Source organism: Mus caroli, unplaced genomic scaffold (genome assembly GCF_978045245.1).
Source record: "Mus caroli unplaced genomic scaffold, Mus_caroli_1 scaffold_11, whole genome shotgun sequence".
Classification (NCBI taxonomy): Eukaryota; Metazoa; Chordata; class Mammalia; order Rodentia; family Muridae; genus Mus; species Mus caroli.
Window position 1 is genome coordinate 69,093,529 of NW_028227266.1, and position 19,458 is coordinate 69,112,986.

General features: G+C 46.2%; 1 protein-coding gene across 2 annotated transcripts; it reads right to left on the reverse strand.

Annotated features, from left to right (window-relative positions):
- Window positions 1–2,638: 2,638 nt before the first annotated feature.
- On the reverse strand, window positions 2,639–18,695 carry Ccnb2 (cyclin B2). 2 transcript variants are annotated; one of them, XM_085828274.1, is made up of 9 exons: window positions 18,608–18,695; window positions 13,518–13,646; window positions 13,311–13,424; window positions 8,399–8,569; window positions 8,139–8,297; window positions 5,748–5,984; window positions 5,039–5,179; window positions 4,200–4,310; window positions 2,639–2,948 (listed from the first exon to the last, which is right to left on the reverse strand). In XM_085828274.1, exons 1-9 carry the CDS (start codon window positions 18,626–18,628, stop codon window positions 2,838–2,840), a joined length of 1,194 nt encoding a protein of 397 aa, XP_085684400.1. In that variant the 5' UTR covers window positions 18,629–18,695; the 3' UTR covers window positions 2,639–2,837. The 2 variants fall into 2 exon arrangements, with proteins under 2 accessions (XP_085684400.1, XP_021027529.1); XM_021171870.3 differs by lacking the exon at window positions 18,608–18,695 and adding an exon at window positions 16,114–16,276.
- Window positions 18,696–19,458: the final 763 nt, after the last annotated feature.

Genomic DNA, 19,458 nt, shown 5'->3' on the forward strand with positions numbered 1-19,458 from the left:
TCGATTTTCCAGGTGCCAGTTACAAAGGACTCACTTGACTGAGAGAGAGGCTGGAGATGAGGGCTCTGTTGGGTCTTAAAGCCCACTCTTCCTCCCCATCACCCTCGCCCCCCCCCCATCTCTATTCTTTCCCCTTTGCTGACTGCTTTTGTTTCTGCCCCATGGCTTTTGTTTCCACTTTCCAGTTGCCTTGAGATGAGCAGGCTAAGGATAAAGGGCATTCTGTATTATTTAGATGTACTGAGCAATGTAAGTGGTTATCCTGAGTGCTTACAGATAACAAGTCAGAGAAAAGGGCCAAGGGATTGTCTACTCCAGGTTTTTTGAATGGTGGATCTTGCACAGATAGGCAGGATGAGATCAAGAATTCATTAAGGTCAGAGGGTATTGAATCACCTAGAATATTGCAAACAGGCTCCACCTCCTTCCACAGTCACTGCTGAGGAAAGAGAGGATGCAGGTACCTTTGTCCATGTTGGAAAACTGTTCTGAGGATGCTCTAGAGAGGGAGACGTGTTCTTGAAATTGTTGCAACATAGCTTTTATCGATGGCTAAGCCTCCCCTTGAGTGTGCCTTTAACCATTGGGGATCTAGCCTTAAGAAATGAACACCCAGTATCTTCCACAAATAGGCCTGGCCTAAGTATAAGCTGGATGGCAAGAAGGTGGTCCCTGTCTGAGTTGGTAACTACTTAATAAACCAACAAGGCTTAAAGCATCCGATCTGGGAGCAGATCATGGCATGGGCTGGTGAAGCGTAGGAGACTACTGCAGGCCAACGTTTCCTAAGGCTTCACAATTTCTGGCAGGTGTTATCAATATAGGAAACCCTTTCTAGCAGTTCCTGGAGTCATCAGGGGTGCACCTTAGGTGTCACATCACTCAATTGCTGCAGGGTCATGAGAACAGGAAGCAGTTAATCGATGGGGCTCCCAAGCCATGCTCTCAGCACCTGGGGTGATTCTCATTCTAGGTTCTGGCTTCCCACAGTTTCTCTGTGTAGCCCTAACTGTCCTGGAACTCACTGGCTCTGAACTCAGCCAGCTGCTTCAGCCTCTTGAGTGCTGGGATTAACTGTGTGTGCCACCACCACCTGGCTCCGGCTTCCCATAGTTAAAGTGAGTAGCATTGCTCCTCCTATTGCCTTCCCACCTCAGATACCACCCCATTGTCTGTCCCTCACCTGGTTCCCATGGCCAGAGGCATCTCCTGAGGTCAGAGGATACTATTATCCTTGTTGACAACTGTCCTTGGAGATATTCAATCTTTGGGACTATTCAAGTTTGGAGATAGTCAAACTTTTCCTCCCAGACAGATCACCTGACTCTGGGCCTCTTCCTGTTAAGATCCACGCTGTGACTGCTTTCTGGTACAGTTGCTACTTGCACAACTGTGAAGCCTTGGCCTTATGGCTGTACAGAGAACTGTAGTAGAGAAGGTAAGTGAGATTAGCCAGTCCCTCTTGGAAAGAAGGTAGAACAGTTGCCAGGTAGCCTCAGCATGAATACAGGTCCATTGAGTGTCTGAAACCTTGCTGGTAGGTAGATAGGTCCCAGAATGAGGCAGAACTCCAATTCTAAACTTCATAGAAGTTATTCATGATGAGTCTTCGCTCTAGGCTCTTCTTAGTAGACCACTGACTGGTTTTTCTAAATCTGCCTGCCTCCAACTGAGTGACCTTGGATGAGCGAGCTCCTGAGCACTGGAAATGCGCTAACCCTGGGTGTGAGATCATGTGAAGCTCTGGCAGAGCAGTGGCCAGCACATCTACATGGGCTCAGTGAACCTGGTAAATGGACTTCTGGCATCTTGTAGGGCTGCTGTGGTTCACACGAAAGTGGCTCTCAGGGCAAGCCAAGTGTTTTAAGGACTGGCAACATTAACAGATGTTAATAGGGGACCTGGCCCCGAGTCCCTATGGCCAGGGACAAGTGGCAGTGTGGCCCTGAGGGAGACTAAAGGAGAAAACAGGAGCTGCAGGGGCCTTAGCAGTGGGCACTGCTTGGTTGCAGCCGTTCCCTGGGACAGACCAGCGAGTACTGGCCGTTCCTGTTGTCAGGCTGGATGCGCACAAAGAGAATGAGAGAGTAGAGAGCCCTGACCAGAGTCTCACACCCCAGATTCCTCTAAACTCGGCTGCCCTCTCAAGCAGAACTAGAACCTCACCTACTCAAAAACCTGTCAGGAGGCATGAGTATCCTGAGGCATTTACATGGAAGAAGTGACCCACCTATATTTAGAGTCCTCTTGTTAGCAAAGCCTAAAGAAAAAGAGTTCTAAGGTTTTGGGTTTTTGGGGTAGGGTGGGGAGAATGTCTCCCTCCATTTACAGGCACACAAGCAGCTGACTGTGGATACAGGTGTCCACTCCAAATCTAGCCAGGGACTATCTTGGGTTAGGCTTTGGTAAAAACAGCTTATTTCTTCTGTTGGCTTGGTCTTGAATGCTGACACTCACCTATGACCTTATAAAGGAGCGCATGGACCACTAGCCAAGGTTCATCTGGATGGGAAGCTGTTTGGCCATTGATACCCATTCAAAAGCCAAAGCATGGGTTTCTCACTCTGTTTCTTCAGTGTAGACTACACAAATAGACACAGGAGACCTTAAGTAGATCAATAGCTTTACTTTCCTTCAATACAGAGCAGAGTTATTGTAGGCCATTCTACATTTCTTCAGTGTAGAGTATACAAACATACACAGGATAGTATAAGAAAATCAATAGCTTTATTTTTCATCAATACACAATTAGAAAATGAGTCTGAGAAGAGGTTTGTGATGTAAACTAGAATAAAATATATACAGGATCTGAGAAGTGCAGGATGGAAGTCCGGTGCCTAGGGGCTGCCCAGCAGAGGGGAGGCCAGGTCTTTGATGATTTTGGAGTTCAGCTGAGGGATCGTGCTGATCTTCAGGAGTCTGCTGCTGGCATACTTGTTCTTGACAGCCTGCAGAAGCCAGCTGGGGTTAAGTATGCTCCCAGTATACCTAGTCTACCCCACAGTGTAAGGGCTGTGACTGCCATCTCCAGATAGTCTGATGACACACAATCCTGGGTCTCTTCCTCACAGCACCCTGCACCAAGCTGTCTCCTCCAACCCTGCTGGTCACATTGCCAGTAGGGGAAATAGTTTCATATAGTTTCTTTTTTTGAGGGGTAGGTTGGGGGTGGGGGGGTGGGGTTTGAGACAGGGTTTCTCTGTATAGCCCTGGCCGCCTTGGAACTCACTCTGTAGACCAGGCTGGCCTCGAACTCAGAAATCCACCTGCCTCTGCCTCCTAAGTGCTGGGATTAAAGGTGTGCGCCACCACTGCTGGAAATATAGTTTCAAGGTCTAAAGAACAGGAGCTCTCAGAGGGGTGAAGGGTCTCTGTCATTGATATGTGCTACTGGGAAGGGCAGCCACAAACTAGAAATGAGGGTCTGGGGAGATGGAGAGCACTGGTGGCTCTTCCAGAGGACTTGGGTTGGATTCTCAGCGCCCGCATCCAGTGTCCTACAATCACCTATAACTTCAGTCCTATGGAATCAGACACTCTTCTGGCCTCTACAGGCACCTGGCATGTATGTGATATGTGATAGGCAAAACACCTATATCATATGTGTTTTAAAAATGGCATTAAAAGTGTGCAGCCACTAGTGCTTTCCAAATCCCAGCTTCTGTGCCTCCACGGTTCACAGTCACACCATACCTACGAGTCAGCAGGCAGATCATGCAGGGAGGTCACAAGTGCTCTGCCCTCTGTCACTGGACCCTTAGGGGTATTCTGATTGTTATGTCCCACAGGCATAATAACACTTCCCATTTCCCCCACAGTTCTTTCTCCCTTCTCCATGTTGGTTCACTATGAACCTTTCAAAAAGGCTGAGTTTAAGAGCTGCTGAATTTAAGGCCACTAGAGGGGGCTCTCTCCCCAGACCCAGACCCAAGCCTTCCTGGCTTGCTAGGTGCCCAATCAGGATGCTGATGGAGTATGTGACATACAAACTAGTGAGTGTGACCTACACAAGATGCTGATGCGGGTGTGGGAATCCATGGGCTGGCTGACCACACACTGACCTTAGGTAGCCACAGTGAACCAATGAGTACATCCCATTCCTTAGAGACTCTGCTCTGACAGCCATGCTTGCTAGAACAACACGTGCACACACGGCCCAGAGTCTAATGCTTTCCCGGGATCAGGAGCCCAGCACTTACGATGAACTTGGTACGGTTGTCATTGACTTTCACAACGTTCTTGGCCATGTGCTGCATGACTTCCAGCACTTCACTCTCCATGTAGCCTGTGTAATACTGCTGCTTTAAATTCTAAAACACAAACCGAAGACACGAAGAGCCAAGGAATGCTTCCTTCCCTTCTGGAGAGCACATACCACATCTCCCATGAGAGCTGTGAGGGAGCTGGGCTGGTGCAGGCCTACATCCCAGCGACTGACTGGTCAAGGCCAAACAGGGCATCTTAGAGAAACCCTGGATCAAAGTAATAACAGACAGCTGGAGATGCAGCTGTGACAGAGCACAAGCCCAGCATGTGTGAGAGCCTGAGCTCAACCTCCAATACACTCAAATACATTTTTTTTAAAGCCATGGTAAAATTCTTACCTTGTAAAACCCCAGTCCTTCCTAACCATCTCCCCAGCACATACAGCATGGCTCTGTCCCGAGACAGGCCTAGCACAGGGTGGGAAGAGGCTCTCAGCTCTAGCAGACCAAGTGCTCATGCATGTTTGAAAGCTGTGTGCATGGGTCCGGAGGGTACGCCAAGCAACAAGCATACTCCCACCCCTTGCTGGAAAATGAGTCAGTGTGGAAACACACATGCATGCACACATGCACACTCGCTCTCGAGTATCAACCCTCTTCTCAGAGTGGAACCTGCCTCACAGACAGATAGGGTCCAGCCATACACATGGAAAAATTCAGAGAAGTAGCTGTGTGGGCTGAGGGGATAGCTCAGTAAAGTATGAGCCTTGCAAGCAGAGGGACCTGAGTTCATATCACAAGGGCTCCCAGTGCAGCCTTCTTCTCCCACTCACCCATTTTCCTTGGCCCAGCACCTTCTGAGACAGGCAGGAGGCAGCGGCTGCCACCTGAGAAGGATGGAAATGCACCATGTCATAGTCGACTAGCGTCAGCTCCATCAGGTACTTGGCTAAAGTGTGTTGTTCAACATCCACCTAGGAGAACGCAGAGCACTGTGAGGGTTGTGAACTTGACTCACTTAACTCCCACCTCTCTCAAGAACCCAGTGAATTAAGTATCAAAGCTCTCTAGCAGGGCGTGGTGGCGCACGCCTTTAATCCCAGCACTCGGGAGGCAGAGGCAGGCGGATTTCTGAGTTCGAGGCCAGCCTGGTCTACAAAGTGAGTGCCAGGACAGCCAGGGCTACACAGAGAAACCCTGTCTCGAAAAACAAAAAAAAAAAAAGCTCTCTAAAGCAGCTTTCTCTTAGAGCAGCAGGTCTCAACCTTCCTAATACTGTGACACTTCACTACAGCTCCTCACGGTGTGCTGACCCCCAACGAGAACAGTATTTTTTTGCTACTTCATAACTGTAATTTCACTACTATTATGAATTGTAAATATCTGATATGCAGGATATCTAATGCAATATCTATATGCAACGCTTGTGAAAGGGTTGTTTGACCCCCAAAGGGGTTGCAACCCACAGGTTGCAAACCACTGGCTTCTAGTTTGGGCTAAGACTGAGCACAGTCAACTTCCCACAGAGATGGTGGGACTCACCTCTCCGGCTTTTGAGGCTCGCCTTAAGAAGTGAAGTGGCAAAGGTCGGCCCAACTCAAATTTCAACTCTTTCAAAATCAGAGTCTCCATTTCTCGGATTTGGGAACTGGTGTAAGCGTTATCTGTGATGTAAACAAAGTCTTCGATATTTGGAGAAAACATCTCCTCATACTTGGAAGCCAGGAGCAGAGCTGTGATCCCCACCAGCTGCAGTTTCTTCCGGCAGACCAGCTGAGCCTAACGAGAAACAAACACATCCAGCCACCACTGACTCGGATTCCACTGAGGCCCGGGGGGACAGTGTGAAGAAGTCAGGCTCTTGCAGGACACAGGAGACCTGAATGTGGACGTAAGAGCCATCACAGAGCACGCCACTGTCATTCAGTAACCATGCTGGGTAGAGTGATAAGATTCCAACACTATGTCATTGAGTCCTCCCCCAAATCCTAAAAAGGTCATTTATACAACAGATGACCTGACCCTAGAGCTTTAAGTAATGGTCCCAAGTGTCCACAGTGGTCTTGCCCTGTCCTCAGTGTGGTATACACTGTATACAGATCACTGCAAAAGTGCGAACTAAAGAGCAGCCCGTCACCTACCTTGAAGACCCTCCTCAGTTAGAGAAAACACACATCAGAGCTTCAGAGTTGGGGTGCACTACAGGGTTTAAGTATGTGCTGTAAACTTCCAGCTCAGCAGCACAGGCTTGGCCCTGAGCTCAAGCTCTGGGATCTCACGGTGGAAAGGGAACCAACTCTCAAAAGCTGGCCTCTGGCCTCCCTCCACAGTGCTGCACACGCACCAAGTGAACTCTCAAAAGCTGGCCTCTGGCCTCCCTCCACAGTGCTGCACACGCACCAAGCGAATGGCATTTCTTCCAACGAGGTGAGGAGCAGAGAGCAGCTCAGTGGCTAATGGTGCCTACTGCTAAGCCTGAAGACCCGAGGCTAGTCCCTGAAACACACACAGCAGAAGTCGCTGTCGTCTTACCTCTGCCTGTGTGCTATGGTACACCAGTGCCCCAAACGTACACAAAGAAAGCACGGGTTGTTTCAAGTCCTCTTTAACTGGGACTTTGCTCTTCCTGTTTCTGCTTTCATTACTGGAAATCTACACAAAATATTACTCAGTTTCCTTCCCAGTGTGTGCACTGAGAACCATACAACCTATTGGTTAAGTATCTGGAAGTATCTCACAGGCATTAATATAAGTGAGAACTGCCACCATATTGTACTTGACCTAACCCTATTTCATTGACTTTTACATCAGTCCAGTCTGCAAGGGGGCTGACGCAGATGACGCCCTGACTGTTTGCTGCGCGGCATCAGAGGGTTGGGGGCGGAGTTAGGGTTGCTTGCCTCACAGGCTCAAAGCTGTGGGGCTCCACCGCCACTAGCGGGGAAGTAAAAGACTGCACCTGAAGCCTCTGGTCCCCACTCACAGCTTGTGCATTCACTGCTGAGAAACAGCTCAGAGGCAGCACTCCAGACGTTCGTCCTCCCGGCCCCTAGATTCTCAGTCTGCCCCACACACGGGTCCCTGTTTCTAGAAGAGGTGCCCCCCTTCATCTCTATGGCGATTTGATGCCACACTGGGTAGTAGCCAAGATTCTCTCACTCAGCTCATTCTAAGATAAGGGAACGCTGACACTGAAGAACGTCAGATGTTGAAAATGGTGTAGGCAGCAGGGCTATAACACCAGCAACTCTGGCTCACTTCTGTGCCATGCAATGGTATACTTCCCATAATAAATGACTGCAGCTGTGCAGGACCCAGTGAACACTCATTCATAAACCAAAACCCCTAAACCCAAAATGCTCCAAAATCCAAAGTGTTTTGAATGTTGACATGATACCCCTGTATAAAAAAGTCAAGCCGGGCGTGGTGGCACACGCCTTTAATCCCAGCACTCGGGAGGCAGAGGCAGGCGGATTTCTGAGTTCCAGGCCAGCCTGGTCTACAAAGTGAGTTCCAGGACAGCCAGGGCTACACAGAGAAACCCTGTCTCGAAAAACCAAAAAAAAAAAAAAAAAAGTCAATACCTGTCTTTATATGCAAGCTGTAGTCAAAGCATACTAAAATTAGTGCATTAGCCTACCTTTAGGCTGGTAGTATAAGGTATATACGCATGACCTCAGGACTAGACTCAAAGTCTATCCTCAAGATACTTCCATGTGCAAATCAAATCAAATTTAAAAAAAAAATTCTGGTCTCAAGAACTTCAGGAAAGGACCCTGCGCATGTATGTCGCAGAGCTTCTGCTCCTGGGCTAACACGAGTGTTCAGAGTTGATCAGTGACATCAGAGGCCTGACACCTCAGCTTTCCACAGAGAAGCATCAAGGCCATGTTCACAGGGCTGCCAGTACCTCGCCCCTGCAGCTGCACTCACCTGCAGGAACCGGTCCATGATGGCAACGCACATGTATAGAGTTTCCTGCAGAAGCCGAAACTTGGAATGGACTTGGACCAGCCAGTCCACCAGGATGGCACGCATACGTCCATTTATATCTCTTCCATCTAAGAAGTGTGGATTAATGGACTGTAAAACCTGTTGGTAGAATTTAAAAGTTTAACAAGTTGGCATCTTTCCCCGCACATCCCTGTAAAGTCCACATTGCTTGTGCATCCCAAACAGAAAGGCCCACCTACCTCAAGCTGCCTGAGATACTGGTAGATGTCCTTCACGTAGTCACTGCAGAGCTGAGGGTTCTCCCTGTCCTCGTTATCGATGTCCTCAATCTTGCAGAGCAGAGCATCAGAGAAAGCTTGGCAGAGGCTCTCTTCCTTCATGGAGACATCCTCGAGGGCAGGAGGAGGATCCTACACCAATAAGTGGAAGACATGAGTCACTGCCCCACTGGAGACCCTGTTCCTGGCACCCTGCATGGCGTTTACATGGCATATGGCTTTTGTGTGTCCTGGTAAGCTTCTGTGTATTTAGTCAGCTAGCTCTGTTCACACTTATATTAGCTCTCACACAGTAGGTACTCAGCAATGACTATAACACTGGAATTGGCAGTTCCCTGGCTACAACCTCTCCTACCATCATGCTGTATGTATTCCACTACTTCCTTCTGAATTAAGGCCCTGGCAAGCAGGAAGCACAAGAGCGCAGTCCAGTCTGAGAACAAAGCAGGAGGATGCAAAGACCTGGCACTGTGTTTTATAGACTTAGCTGACAGGGTTGTTATTTATAAAACTCGAACAAATCAAAAGTTGTACAGCTCAAATAAATATTTCATAGTGAAGTATAAATAAACCATTGTTTGAAAAAGAATAAGTGGCCCATTTCAAAATCCTAATAGGATTTCTAGATCATACAGAATACATATTAAGGGAATAAAACACAAAGCCGGCTCACAGCTAATGCCATCCATAGGTTTAAAAGCTGGGTGTGCTAACTCAGGCCTGCAGTCGCAGCACTGAGGAGGCTGAGGTGGAAGGAGAGCTAGGAGCTGGAGTCCAGCCTAAGGTGGAGAGTCCTAGGTTAACCTGGGCTAGAGTGAGAACATGACTCAGAAATAACAAAAAAGTAAAACAAAACCACAATTTTAATTAAGTTGAAGATTAATACTTTCTAGTCTTATGGTAGACAATGAGGGGTGGAGAGTGAGGGGGGAGGCTGGACAAGACATGCTCTTAAAGGGATATACCACGGAAGGTGCAGACCAACCAGGGTGAGGCAGGCATCCCTGCCACTCACTGAGAACTTACAATCCTCTGGGAACTGGAATAAGTGAGATGCTGTGTCCTGTCTGAAGACAGCTACAGTGCACTCATATACATAAAATAAATAAATAAATAAATCTCTAAAAATAATTTTTAAAAAATATCATAAACACAAAGCTTAAACACAATAGTTAGGATTAGCAACTCAACATGTGCCCTTAGAAATTAATTATTAAAAGCAATCTTAAGGCAGGCATAGTGGTGCACTCGGGAGGAGAGGCAGGTAGATCTGAGTTCTACACCAACCTGGTCCACCAAGCAAATTCTAGACAGCTACACAGAGAAAACCTATTTCAAAAAAATAAATAAAATAAAATAATTCTTTTTTGATGATGGTAGTATGCAGATTAAAACCTTCACAGTAGACTAAGGAGGAAGCCTATTGGTTGTCAGGGACAACTGAAAAGTCCAATCAGAAGCTGAGGATGTGGAGGGCAGGGTGGGGTGAGTAGGGTCGCTGAACTCTAGACAGCAGTGTCAGAAGGTACAGGTAGTGAGCTCAGGCTGACAGTTCAGTGTTCTTTCTCTTCACAGTGTCTGCTGTGTAGCACCAGGCTGTCCTGGCTGGACCACCATGCTCAGCAATCCACAATTCCTAGGGTAGAAAAGTGCTGCAGGGTGAGGCTCCAGGAAGAACTGTCCTGACTCCCCACAGATGAACTTGGTCACTTGAGCATGGGGCAGCTCAAGCCTTTACTTACTGTGATTAGGGTTAGGAATACAGCCCTTGATACCAAGAGGCAGCAACAAGGAGGCTTAGCTCTTTGTACTCTTATCTGTTTCATGTTTTATGGTTGTTTCTGGAGATTTTACTCCTTTTATTTAAAAAACTGAGAGCACTGTACTTATTTTTCTTTCACTTGTAGCTAGCTAGCCCCTCTACCCCTCTCCTTCTCCACCCCCCACTCACTCACTCACTCACTCATTCTCGACATCTCTCTCTCTCTCTCACACACACACACACTCACAATCTCTTTCTCTTTCTCTTAAGACAGGGTCTTATCTATCTCAGGTTGAACTTGAACTGATCCTCTATCCCTGCCTTCTCAGTTTTGGGATCTATGCTCCCACACGCTGTTTCTGTGATGCGATGGATGGAGTGAAATCCCAACCAGACCCCTAGCTTCGTGGTCTGCCTGGGCCCTACTTGTTTGCCCAGTGCAGAGCAAATGCCCTTCTTCCCTCAAACTATTCAGTGTTTACCAGGCTTTGTAACTCAGGGGGGAAAAAGCCACTAGGTCCCCTACAAAATGCTATGTATAACTACTGTGAATGCCGGAATTAAGTCTCAGCCATTTGAGAAGCAGCTGCCTTGTCCACACAGCAAGAAGGTTTGCACAGCTAGGATTCTGGGAATATCCGCCTCCATGGACATATGGGTCGACAGCTCTCTAGGGAAGTTCCTAGAACTCCTATGATCCACTGACGGGTGCATAATTACAGCAACTGTCTGTACAGTGGCAACAGAGACTGCAAATACTAGGCAGGAAGGGGGCACTGCAGCCAGAGTGGGGGCTCTTCTACCTACACCGAAGACTTGATGGTCCCTGGGCTACTAATGATTCTGAAATCAGTGTGTCTAAGCTGAAGTAACTAATTGCACCTTAATCCTTGGTAACCTCTAAAGTCGCAGCATCCAGTACATACATACCGGTGGGGCTTTAAAGATGACTGTTCTGCACATTGGTGCAGGTGCCCACAGAGGCCACAAGAGGGCACTAGTTGAATTCCTGGAAGCTGAAGTTATGTGAGCCACCCAACAGGAGTACTACGAAGCAAACTCCTCTGTAAGTCCTCTGTAAGAGTAGCATGGGCTGGAGAGATGGCTTAGCAGATAAGAGTACCGACTGCTCTACCAGAGGTCCTGAGTTCAATTCCCAGCAACCACATGTTGGCCCACAACCATCTGTAATGGGATCTGATGCCCTCTTCTGGTGTGTCTGAAGAGAGCAACAGTGTACTCATATACATAAAACAAAACAAACAAATCTTTTTTTAAAAAAAATTAGAAGTGGTGGTGGTGCACACCTTTAATCCCAGCACTCCAGAGGCAGAGGCAGGTGGATTTCTGAGTTCAAGGCCAGCCTGGTCTATAGAGTGAATTCCAGGATCAGCCATGACTATACAGAGAAACCCTGTCTCGAAAAACCAAAAAAAAAAAAAAAAGAGGAGGAGGAGGATGAAGAGGAGGAAGAAGAAGAAAACGACGACATATAGAGAAAAAGCAGTCAGCCATGGAGTAGAGGAGACCAGAGACGGGGGAGCGCTGAGGTCATAGGAAGAATTCTATTTCTTCTTTTATATAACACTCTTACTTTTCAATGTTGGGGATATATGAAGCCCCAGCCTCTTACATGCTAAGCACAGTTTCTACAGCTGAGCTACTGCCCATCTTGATGGATAGAAAGATGCCTTTTTTCTTTGATTCAGTTTTATGTAATAGTCTAGGAAGGGGGGGAGCCACATATCCTGGGCTGGCCTTGAACTTGTTACGTAGCCAAGGATGACCTTGAACTTTGATACTCCTGGTAGGATTACAGATCGGTACCACCATGACTGGTTCATGCAGTGTTGGGCACTGAACATAGGACTTCATGTATGCTAGGCAAACCCTCTACTAATTGAGCTACATTCCTTGCCTAAGGAGCCTGAATATTTTTTGAGACAAGGTTTCTCTGTGTAGCCCTGGCTGTCCTGGAACTCACTCAGTAGACCATCAAACTCAGAGATCTACCTGACTCTGCCTTCCAAGTGCTGGGATTAAAGTTGTGCACCACCACTGCCCAGCAAGCCTGAAATTTTTAAATGAAAGTCAACATTTAAAAATAAAAATGTGATTAATATTTTATATAAATGTAGCTGTTGAAGAGCAAATCTGACTTTATACAGTATATATTAGTGCTATGATCTGATTTTGTTACTTAATGTTCCAAACATTTTGGCATCTTTAAATGCTGTACTAATTCAATTCATATTTATGGATACACAGTATCTCATTAAACACATCGAATGGAACTCCCATTTTAGATTATTTCTGTCATATATGTAATAGTAATTGGCCAGGCATAATGGTGACACATGCTTATAATACCAGCACTTGGAGGGCTGAGGCAAGGAGACTGCTCTAAGTTTGAGGTCAGCCTGAACAGGTGTGTGTGGGAGAGGGGAAAACAGCCCTGTGAGATGGTTCAGTGACTAAAAACACTTGCTGCCACCACCTAAACCCTGGGACCCACATGGAGAGGAGAAAAACAACTCTGGAATGTTGTCCTTTTGACCTCCAAATGTGTACACAGAGAGGGAGGGAGGGAGGGAGGGAGGGAGGGAGGGAGGGAGGGAGGGAGGGAGGGAGGGAGGGAGGGAGGGACAGAGATGGCGGGAGGGAGGTGCTTATTACTATATCTTGGCACCCAGAAATATCTATCTCATAGTAATTATGGATGAGAGCATGTAGACACTTGAACCTATGAGAAACGGGTAAGCCACCAAGTCCTTTAGCTCGGGACTCTAACTCCAGCTGAGCTACTCAGTCCTAGAGACCACCGTTTACGTGGAATTGAGGCATCACCAAGTTGGGGACTGGGGAGATGACTCGGTGGTTAAGAGCACTGGCTGCTCTTGCAGAGGATCCAGGTTGGTTCCGAAGCATCCATGTGTCAGCTTACAACCATCTGTAACTTCAGTTACAGGGCATCTGACGCCTTCTTTTTTTCCCCCAATAGGGCACCAGTCTCAAACACGGTGCCCAGACATATATGCAGGCAAATTACCCATACACATAAGATGAAAAGGAAAGGCTTTGAATGCATGCGGTGAGGTCAGGCCCTCCTACCTTGGGAGCCAGCGCCTCCATCTGCACTGGTTTCACAGAGGCTGTGGGTTTCGGCTGCTTGTTGACATTTGTCACTTTGGTAGGCAGAGCTGCTACTTTGGTGTTCTGAGGTTTCTATAAAGGAAGATGACCAGTGAGCAGGGCAGGATGACCAGCGTAGCCCCTGTACAGTGTGGCCCTCCGAACATGCCATCTTGTCCTTGTTACCTTCGCCACCTGAGTGGGTCTGCTTCTAACTTTATTTCCAATTTCTTCTAAAACTGCCCGCCGGATAGTCACATGGCTCTTGGCTTTAGGAATAACTTCTGTGTCAATATTCTTCAAATCACTGGACACCTTAAAACAAAACACACAAAAAGACCACACCGACAACAAGCAAGCAAACAAACAAACAAAAAAAAAAAAGCCATTAAATACAGAAAAAATGAAAACCTACATAATGTCAAATACTCAAAAGTCAGAACTACCCTGGTAAGGTGAATATGCTGACATTTTTTTAAAAGGAGAAGGTAGAACTGGAGATGGCTCTCAGCAGTTAAGAGCATTGGCTTCTCCTGGCTTGTCGTGCTGTGGACTGGGTTCAATTCCCAGTATCCACATAGCAGCTTACACACTGTAGCTCCCATTCCAGGGGATCTGACATACTCTTCTGGCCCATGAACGATATTTATTTATGCACTTCAAATAAAAGCTTCATTTGTTTTGTTTTTCAAGACAGGGTTTCTCTGTAGCCCTGGCTGTCCTGGAATTCATTCTGGAGACCAAGCTGGCCTCGAACTCGCTCTGGAGACCAGGCTGGCCTCAAACTTGCAGAGTTAGGTTTTGGTTTTTGTCTTTAAATTTAATTTTTTTTTATGGGAAAAGGTACATTTTAAGAAATCTAAAAACGCTATTTGAAATATCACTCTCCATTAGGCAAACACCCATTGCCTTACCAATAAAACAAAAATCTTTTTACTGATTTTATAAAATTGTTTTGCATATTCAAGCAGTTTTTAAGAGACACCGAAGCCTCCCACCTAAATGATTACTTCTTATAAGTAACCTGCGTCTGTTGTTAAGTGATCCCTGTCGGTTAAGTCTCTTAGAAACTTCCATTCACACAGTATAGCTGTAATGATAAAGAGCTTTGATACCAATAGTTAATGATAGCCCAGCTGTTTAAAACTCCATGTTTCAGACTTCACACCAGCTTGGGTTATAATGCCAACCAAAGAATAAGAAATAGCACTTCCAAGGAAAGACCTTCAGAACAGCTTTCTATAGGATATTCCCAATGACAATACGATGGGGAAAATCATTTTACCTCTCAAGTATTGGGAGTGTCAGACTTGTATGAAAAAGAAAAAAATTAGTGTTACTTGAAATTAATTGCCTTTATCTTGAATACAGTTAAGAAACAAGGCTTGCGGGCTGGTGAGATGGCTCAGTGGGTAAGAGCACCCGACTGCTCTTCCAAAGGTCCGAAGTTCAAATCCCAGCAACCACATGGTGGCTCACAACCATCCGTAAAGAGATCGGATGCCCTCTTCTGGTGCGTCCGAAGACAGACAGCTACAGTGTACTTACATATAATAAATAAATAAATCTTTAAAAAAAAAAAAAAGAAACAAGGCTTGCTATTCATACTCCAAAGTTTACAGTGTGGTACAATAATAAATATTCCATGAGAAAAAATATTTAACTTCCTGAGAGTTGGGGGGGGGGGGAATCCTACAAAACAAACAAACAAACAAACCCTCCCCAAAGGTTGGGTTTTTTTTTTGTTTTTGTTTTTGTTTTAAGATGACCTGTGTAGGATAGACCAGATAAACCGTACCCCATCCCTATAGAAGACTTTAACTGTTAAATAATTTGAAAGAACAAATTAGACAAAAATTAACTTGTTAGTGGCAGTTAGAGCTACAAGACATGAACCCTGACTGTATGTTCCTCATTGTTTAGGATTCTGATCCCCAAAGCTAAGCTGTTCGGTCTTTATTGCTAGCATCTCACGGCTAAATTCGAAATGAGTTTGAATGTTCAATGTCTTATGAGTTAAAACCTGGTAATGAGGGGTACCCCTGAATTCACTGGGCAGAGGAATTGGCAGCTTTTAACTAGCCAGGACAATGGCAGCCAGCTGTGTCGGGGCCCTCTTGTTTTCAACTAAAGTAGACCGACCCTAGTACAATTAAAGCCTAAAAGTCAGTAATACTTTCATTCTCAAAAAGGTAATTAAAGGAATTTGGTCTTTTGCCCCACTGTCTGCCATCCTAGGATCCAAGTTTTGTACGTTTCCTCTTACACTTGGGTGTTTTTGTTTTTTGAGACAGGGTTTCTCTGTGTAGTCCTGGCTGTCCTGGAACTCACTCTGTAGACCAGGCTGGCCTCGAACTCAGAAATCCGCCTGCCTCTGCCTCCCCCAAGTGCTGGGATTAAAGGCGTGCACCACCACCGCCGGGCACTTTAGGTGGGTTTTTGTTTTCATTTTGTTATTCCTGTTTGTTTGTTTGTTTGTTTGTTAAGAGGACAAAACCACACTTTAATGACCTTGGCCAGGAAGGCAGTATGGAGACGCGAATGGGAAGCTCACACGAAGCAAACTAAAAAATGTGAAAAGCAGAGAAATGGCACTGGGCGGCTTCCCGGTTCCTCCCGGTCCTCATCCCCAGCGCAGCACAGCCCTGAGTGGTAACAGGAATGAAGACCCCAGGCCGGGCCTCTGGACCGCTTTAGCTCTGCCAGGGCTTCTCCGGCGGCCTCTCCGGCAGCCTCCCGGGCTACCCGGCAGGACAGGGCACCGTAGCCCCGGCGCACTCACCGTCGGGCGTCGGAGCAGCGCCATGAGGGCCGCCCTGGCAAGTGCGGACGAGGCACAGCCACTCCGGTCTGCGACACCGTTGGGAGGGTCGGGGCCCCGCCGCTCCGCGTCCACCGCCCGGTCCGCGATTCAAATACCGCGCCGCTGACGCACTATTGGGTAGACGCACGCAGGGCGCGCGCAACCCATTGGCTAGACTGGAAGGCCTTTCTGCACGTTGATTGGCTGGCTTGTATTTGCTTTCATAGCAACCAGCGAGGCCACCAGGCTTTGTTGTTTCCTTGTCTACAGTCTTTTCAAATTCTAGTCCCTGAGATAAAACAAATAATTTTTCCTCCTACTGGAAAAGACTGTCTTAATCTTGGGGGTGGGGTGGGGAGCCATCACCTAAGGACATATGTCTTTAAAAGTTTGTTCCGGGTTACATAGAAGTGGGCTCCAGAGAACTTCCTGGAAATGCTACTTCTGACCTTACTTCCTCTTCCGGAAACGTCTACCTGGGAATTTGGATTGGAATGGTCTGGCAAATGAAGCCACCTTCTCCAGGTCGTTCAGGGCTACATGATGATTGAGACTCGGATGTGTGCTGTATGTGGTGTTCCTAAAACAGATCCCCAGCAGACTCATAATTCAAACTAGACGTAAGATTTGTGTGACTTCCAGCACAATACAGTAGGACTCAGAAACTATTTGTCAAATAGATGTGCACAAGATTTCAAAAGAAAAATAATGAGTATCCCAAGTTGTGAACAGTGAGAGACGAGACAAAAATCAAAACAAAAACAAACAAACAAACACCAGAATATTACCCCGGGGAAAAGAATAGGTAACAACACAGAAAATGGTTCAGTACCCGCAGAACCACTTGAGATCAGGCTACCCCATCAGTCTTGTTCAAGTCTCTTCTATTGGGAAATAATAAATGCCCCCTCCCCATTCGCCCAAATCGACATTTCCAATCTGAGTCTAAAGGAAGAACCAGTGTTGTCCAACACTCCCATCTGAAAAGACAGGCTGGCAGAATTACCCCTCGATCTAAATTACACACGGATATTGGAAATCAAAGGAGCAGAAATAACTATTTATATTCCATTAAGTTCTCTCAAATACCTGCTAAAGGAAATGAAAGTTCTGTGGCTGCTGACTCTTGGTCCATCATTCTTGCAATCACAGATGTTACACGTAGCTTTCTCTCTTTGGTTTGAATTGGGGAAGAAAATGTGCTCTGCAGTTTGTACTATTAGAACATGCTTGTAATGATTCCAGGTACTTGGGAGGCTAAGACAGGAGGATTTTTTTTTTTTTTTTTTTTTTTTTCCTGAGACAGGGTTTCTTTGTGTAGCCCTGGCAGTCCTGGAACTCACTCTGTACACCAGGCTGGCCTTGAACTCAGAAATGGCAGGAGGATCTCTTAAACTCGTGATTTCAGCACCAATTTGGCAACACAGACCTATTCTCTAACTGAAATGAGGCACTTTAACAAAGCCACTGGCTGTACTTCAGGTCACTGTGGTGAATGGACTTCACAACAGGGTCACATGTGCTCTAGGCTGGTTTACAACTTTCTATGTAGTTGAGGATGACCTTGAATTTTTGTTTAATACTTTTTAAAAAGATTTATTTATTTTATGTAATATGAGTACTGTCATCAGACACACCAGACAGACATTAGATTCCATTACAAATGATTGTAAGCCACCAGGTGGTTGCTGGGAATTGAACTGAGGACCTCTGGAAAAGGAATCAGTGCTCTTAACCCCTGAGCCATCTCTCCAGCCCGACCTTGAATTTCTAATCCTCCTGCCTCTACCTCCTGAGTGGGATTACAAGCTGCACTACAACTAGTATATTGCACTGTCAGAACCCAGGGCTTCCCGAGGCCAAGGGACTCTACCATGAGCTGCATGGCTAGCCCCTATGCTGAATCTAAAATGGCCAAATTGTATTGGTTTGGGGTTCTTCTACCATGCCCACTCATTTTAGCTACCCTTGGTAGTCTCTAAGGTGGCCTAGCAGTCCCTAGATCACTGACCCACTGTGTAAAGTCTAGCTATCCCTTGCTAAATAGATGACAGTGAAAAGACCCAGTGAACCATCAGCTGTTCTCATCATGCAAATGAAAGTGTCAGACGTCTAAGTGAAGCATGCTAGACAGACTATTCCAGTAGCACTTCCAAGCTGAATGTAGCCACAGGAAGACCACAGTGAAAGATGAGCTAGATTCCATTAGCATTGCCCAAATTGAGCATCTGTGAGCAAATAAAAGTACTTGAAACCAAGTTTTGTGGTGGTTGTCACAAAACACTGACACATTGAGGGCACTTCTGTGACCTACAGTAAGTCTTTCATTGCTGGTTAGTATGTTTTTGTTTTCTCATAGGGCCACAATTTGGCTAACATACTATAGTGGTTGGGATATGTGATCCCTTTAACACTCTGAATTCTCAATGCTATCTTGGTACATGCTTTCAATGGAAAAGCGGAGTGCATTTACCATTTCCAGATGCTTTGCCATTTGATAGAGTCTTGAAGGGTATGTTTATACAATATGGAAGCATGAATCAGATGCAACAGGGAATCTTGAAGAGTTCTGACTCCAGTCAGAGAGAATGTTTACCTACAAAAGACAGTATGTCCAAAGCAAAGTCTTGGCAAGAAACCTACTTTTAAAACTCTAGGCAGACAAGCTGGCATGTCCCTGGCAAACAGGGAGCAATGGAGAAGGGTGCACAATGGTGACTTACAGTCTCTATATGCACATACACCACCACCCACACAAAATGTAACTTTAGAATAGAGGGCATAAAATTCTCACCCTCTAGCAGTAGCTGACTGACATACATACTGCCCTGTCTATACATACTGCTGCTGTGATTATAAAGTGAGAAGCAAAACACACATGGAGTAGAATCTGACTACAGGACAGAAGGAAGCTAAAGCTCTTGTGAATGCCGGAGGCGACTGCTTTTTCCCCATTTAGTGACTAGTTGCTTGAACAAAGTTGCAGCAGAAATGCTAGCAGCACCTCATGATACTGCAGTTGCTTTGAAAGGCCAAACTTTTAGGAATTAAAGCAATAATTTATATTCTCTTTTTAAGATTTATTTTTAGTACTGTGCGTCTTTGTGGGTGGTGTAGTAGGAAACTCCAGCACTTGAGAGGCAGAGGGCAGGTGTAGCTTTTCTGAAATTGAGGCCAGCCTAGTCTACATAATGAATTCAAAGCCGGGGCTTACATCATGAGACCCTATCTCACAAAAATAAAAAGAGTAAAACAAACATATATAAAGCAATACCAATTATAAAACAGGTCAAGGGCTTATTATCTAAACCTCGTATGTGAGAG

What these genes read in the sequence shown, in the direction of transcription:
- Ccnb2 (XM_021171870.3), bottom strand. Translation starts at nt 16,137, where the DNA reads ATGGCGCTGCTCCGACGCCCGACG. An exon ending in AGTATCTCAGGCAGCTTGAG is followed by an intron (nt 8,298 to 8,398) that starts GTAGGTGGGCCT and finishes TTCTACCAACAG; the next exon opens with GTTTTACAGTCCATTAATCC. An exon ending in GAGCCTCAAAAGCCGGAGAG is followed by an intron (nt 5,180 to 5,747) that starts GTGAGTCCCACC and finishes GCGTTCTCCTAG; the next exon opens with GTGGATGTTGAACAACACAC.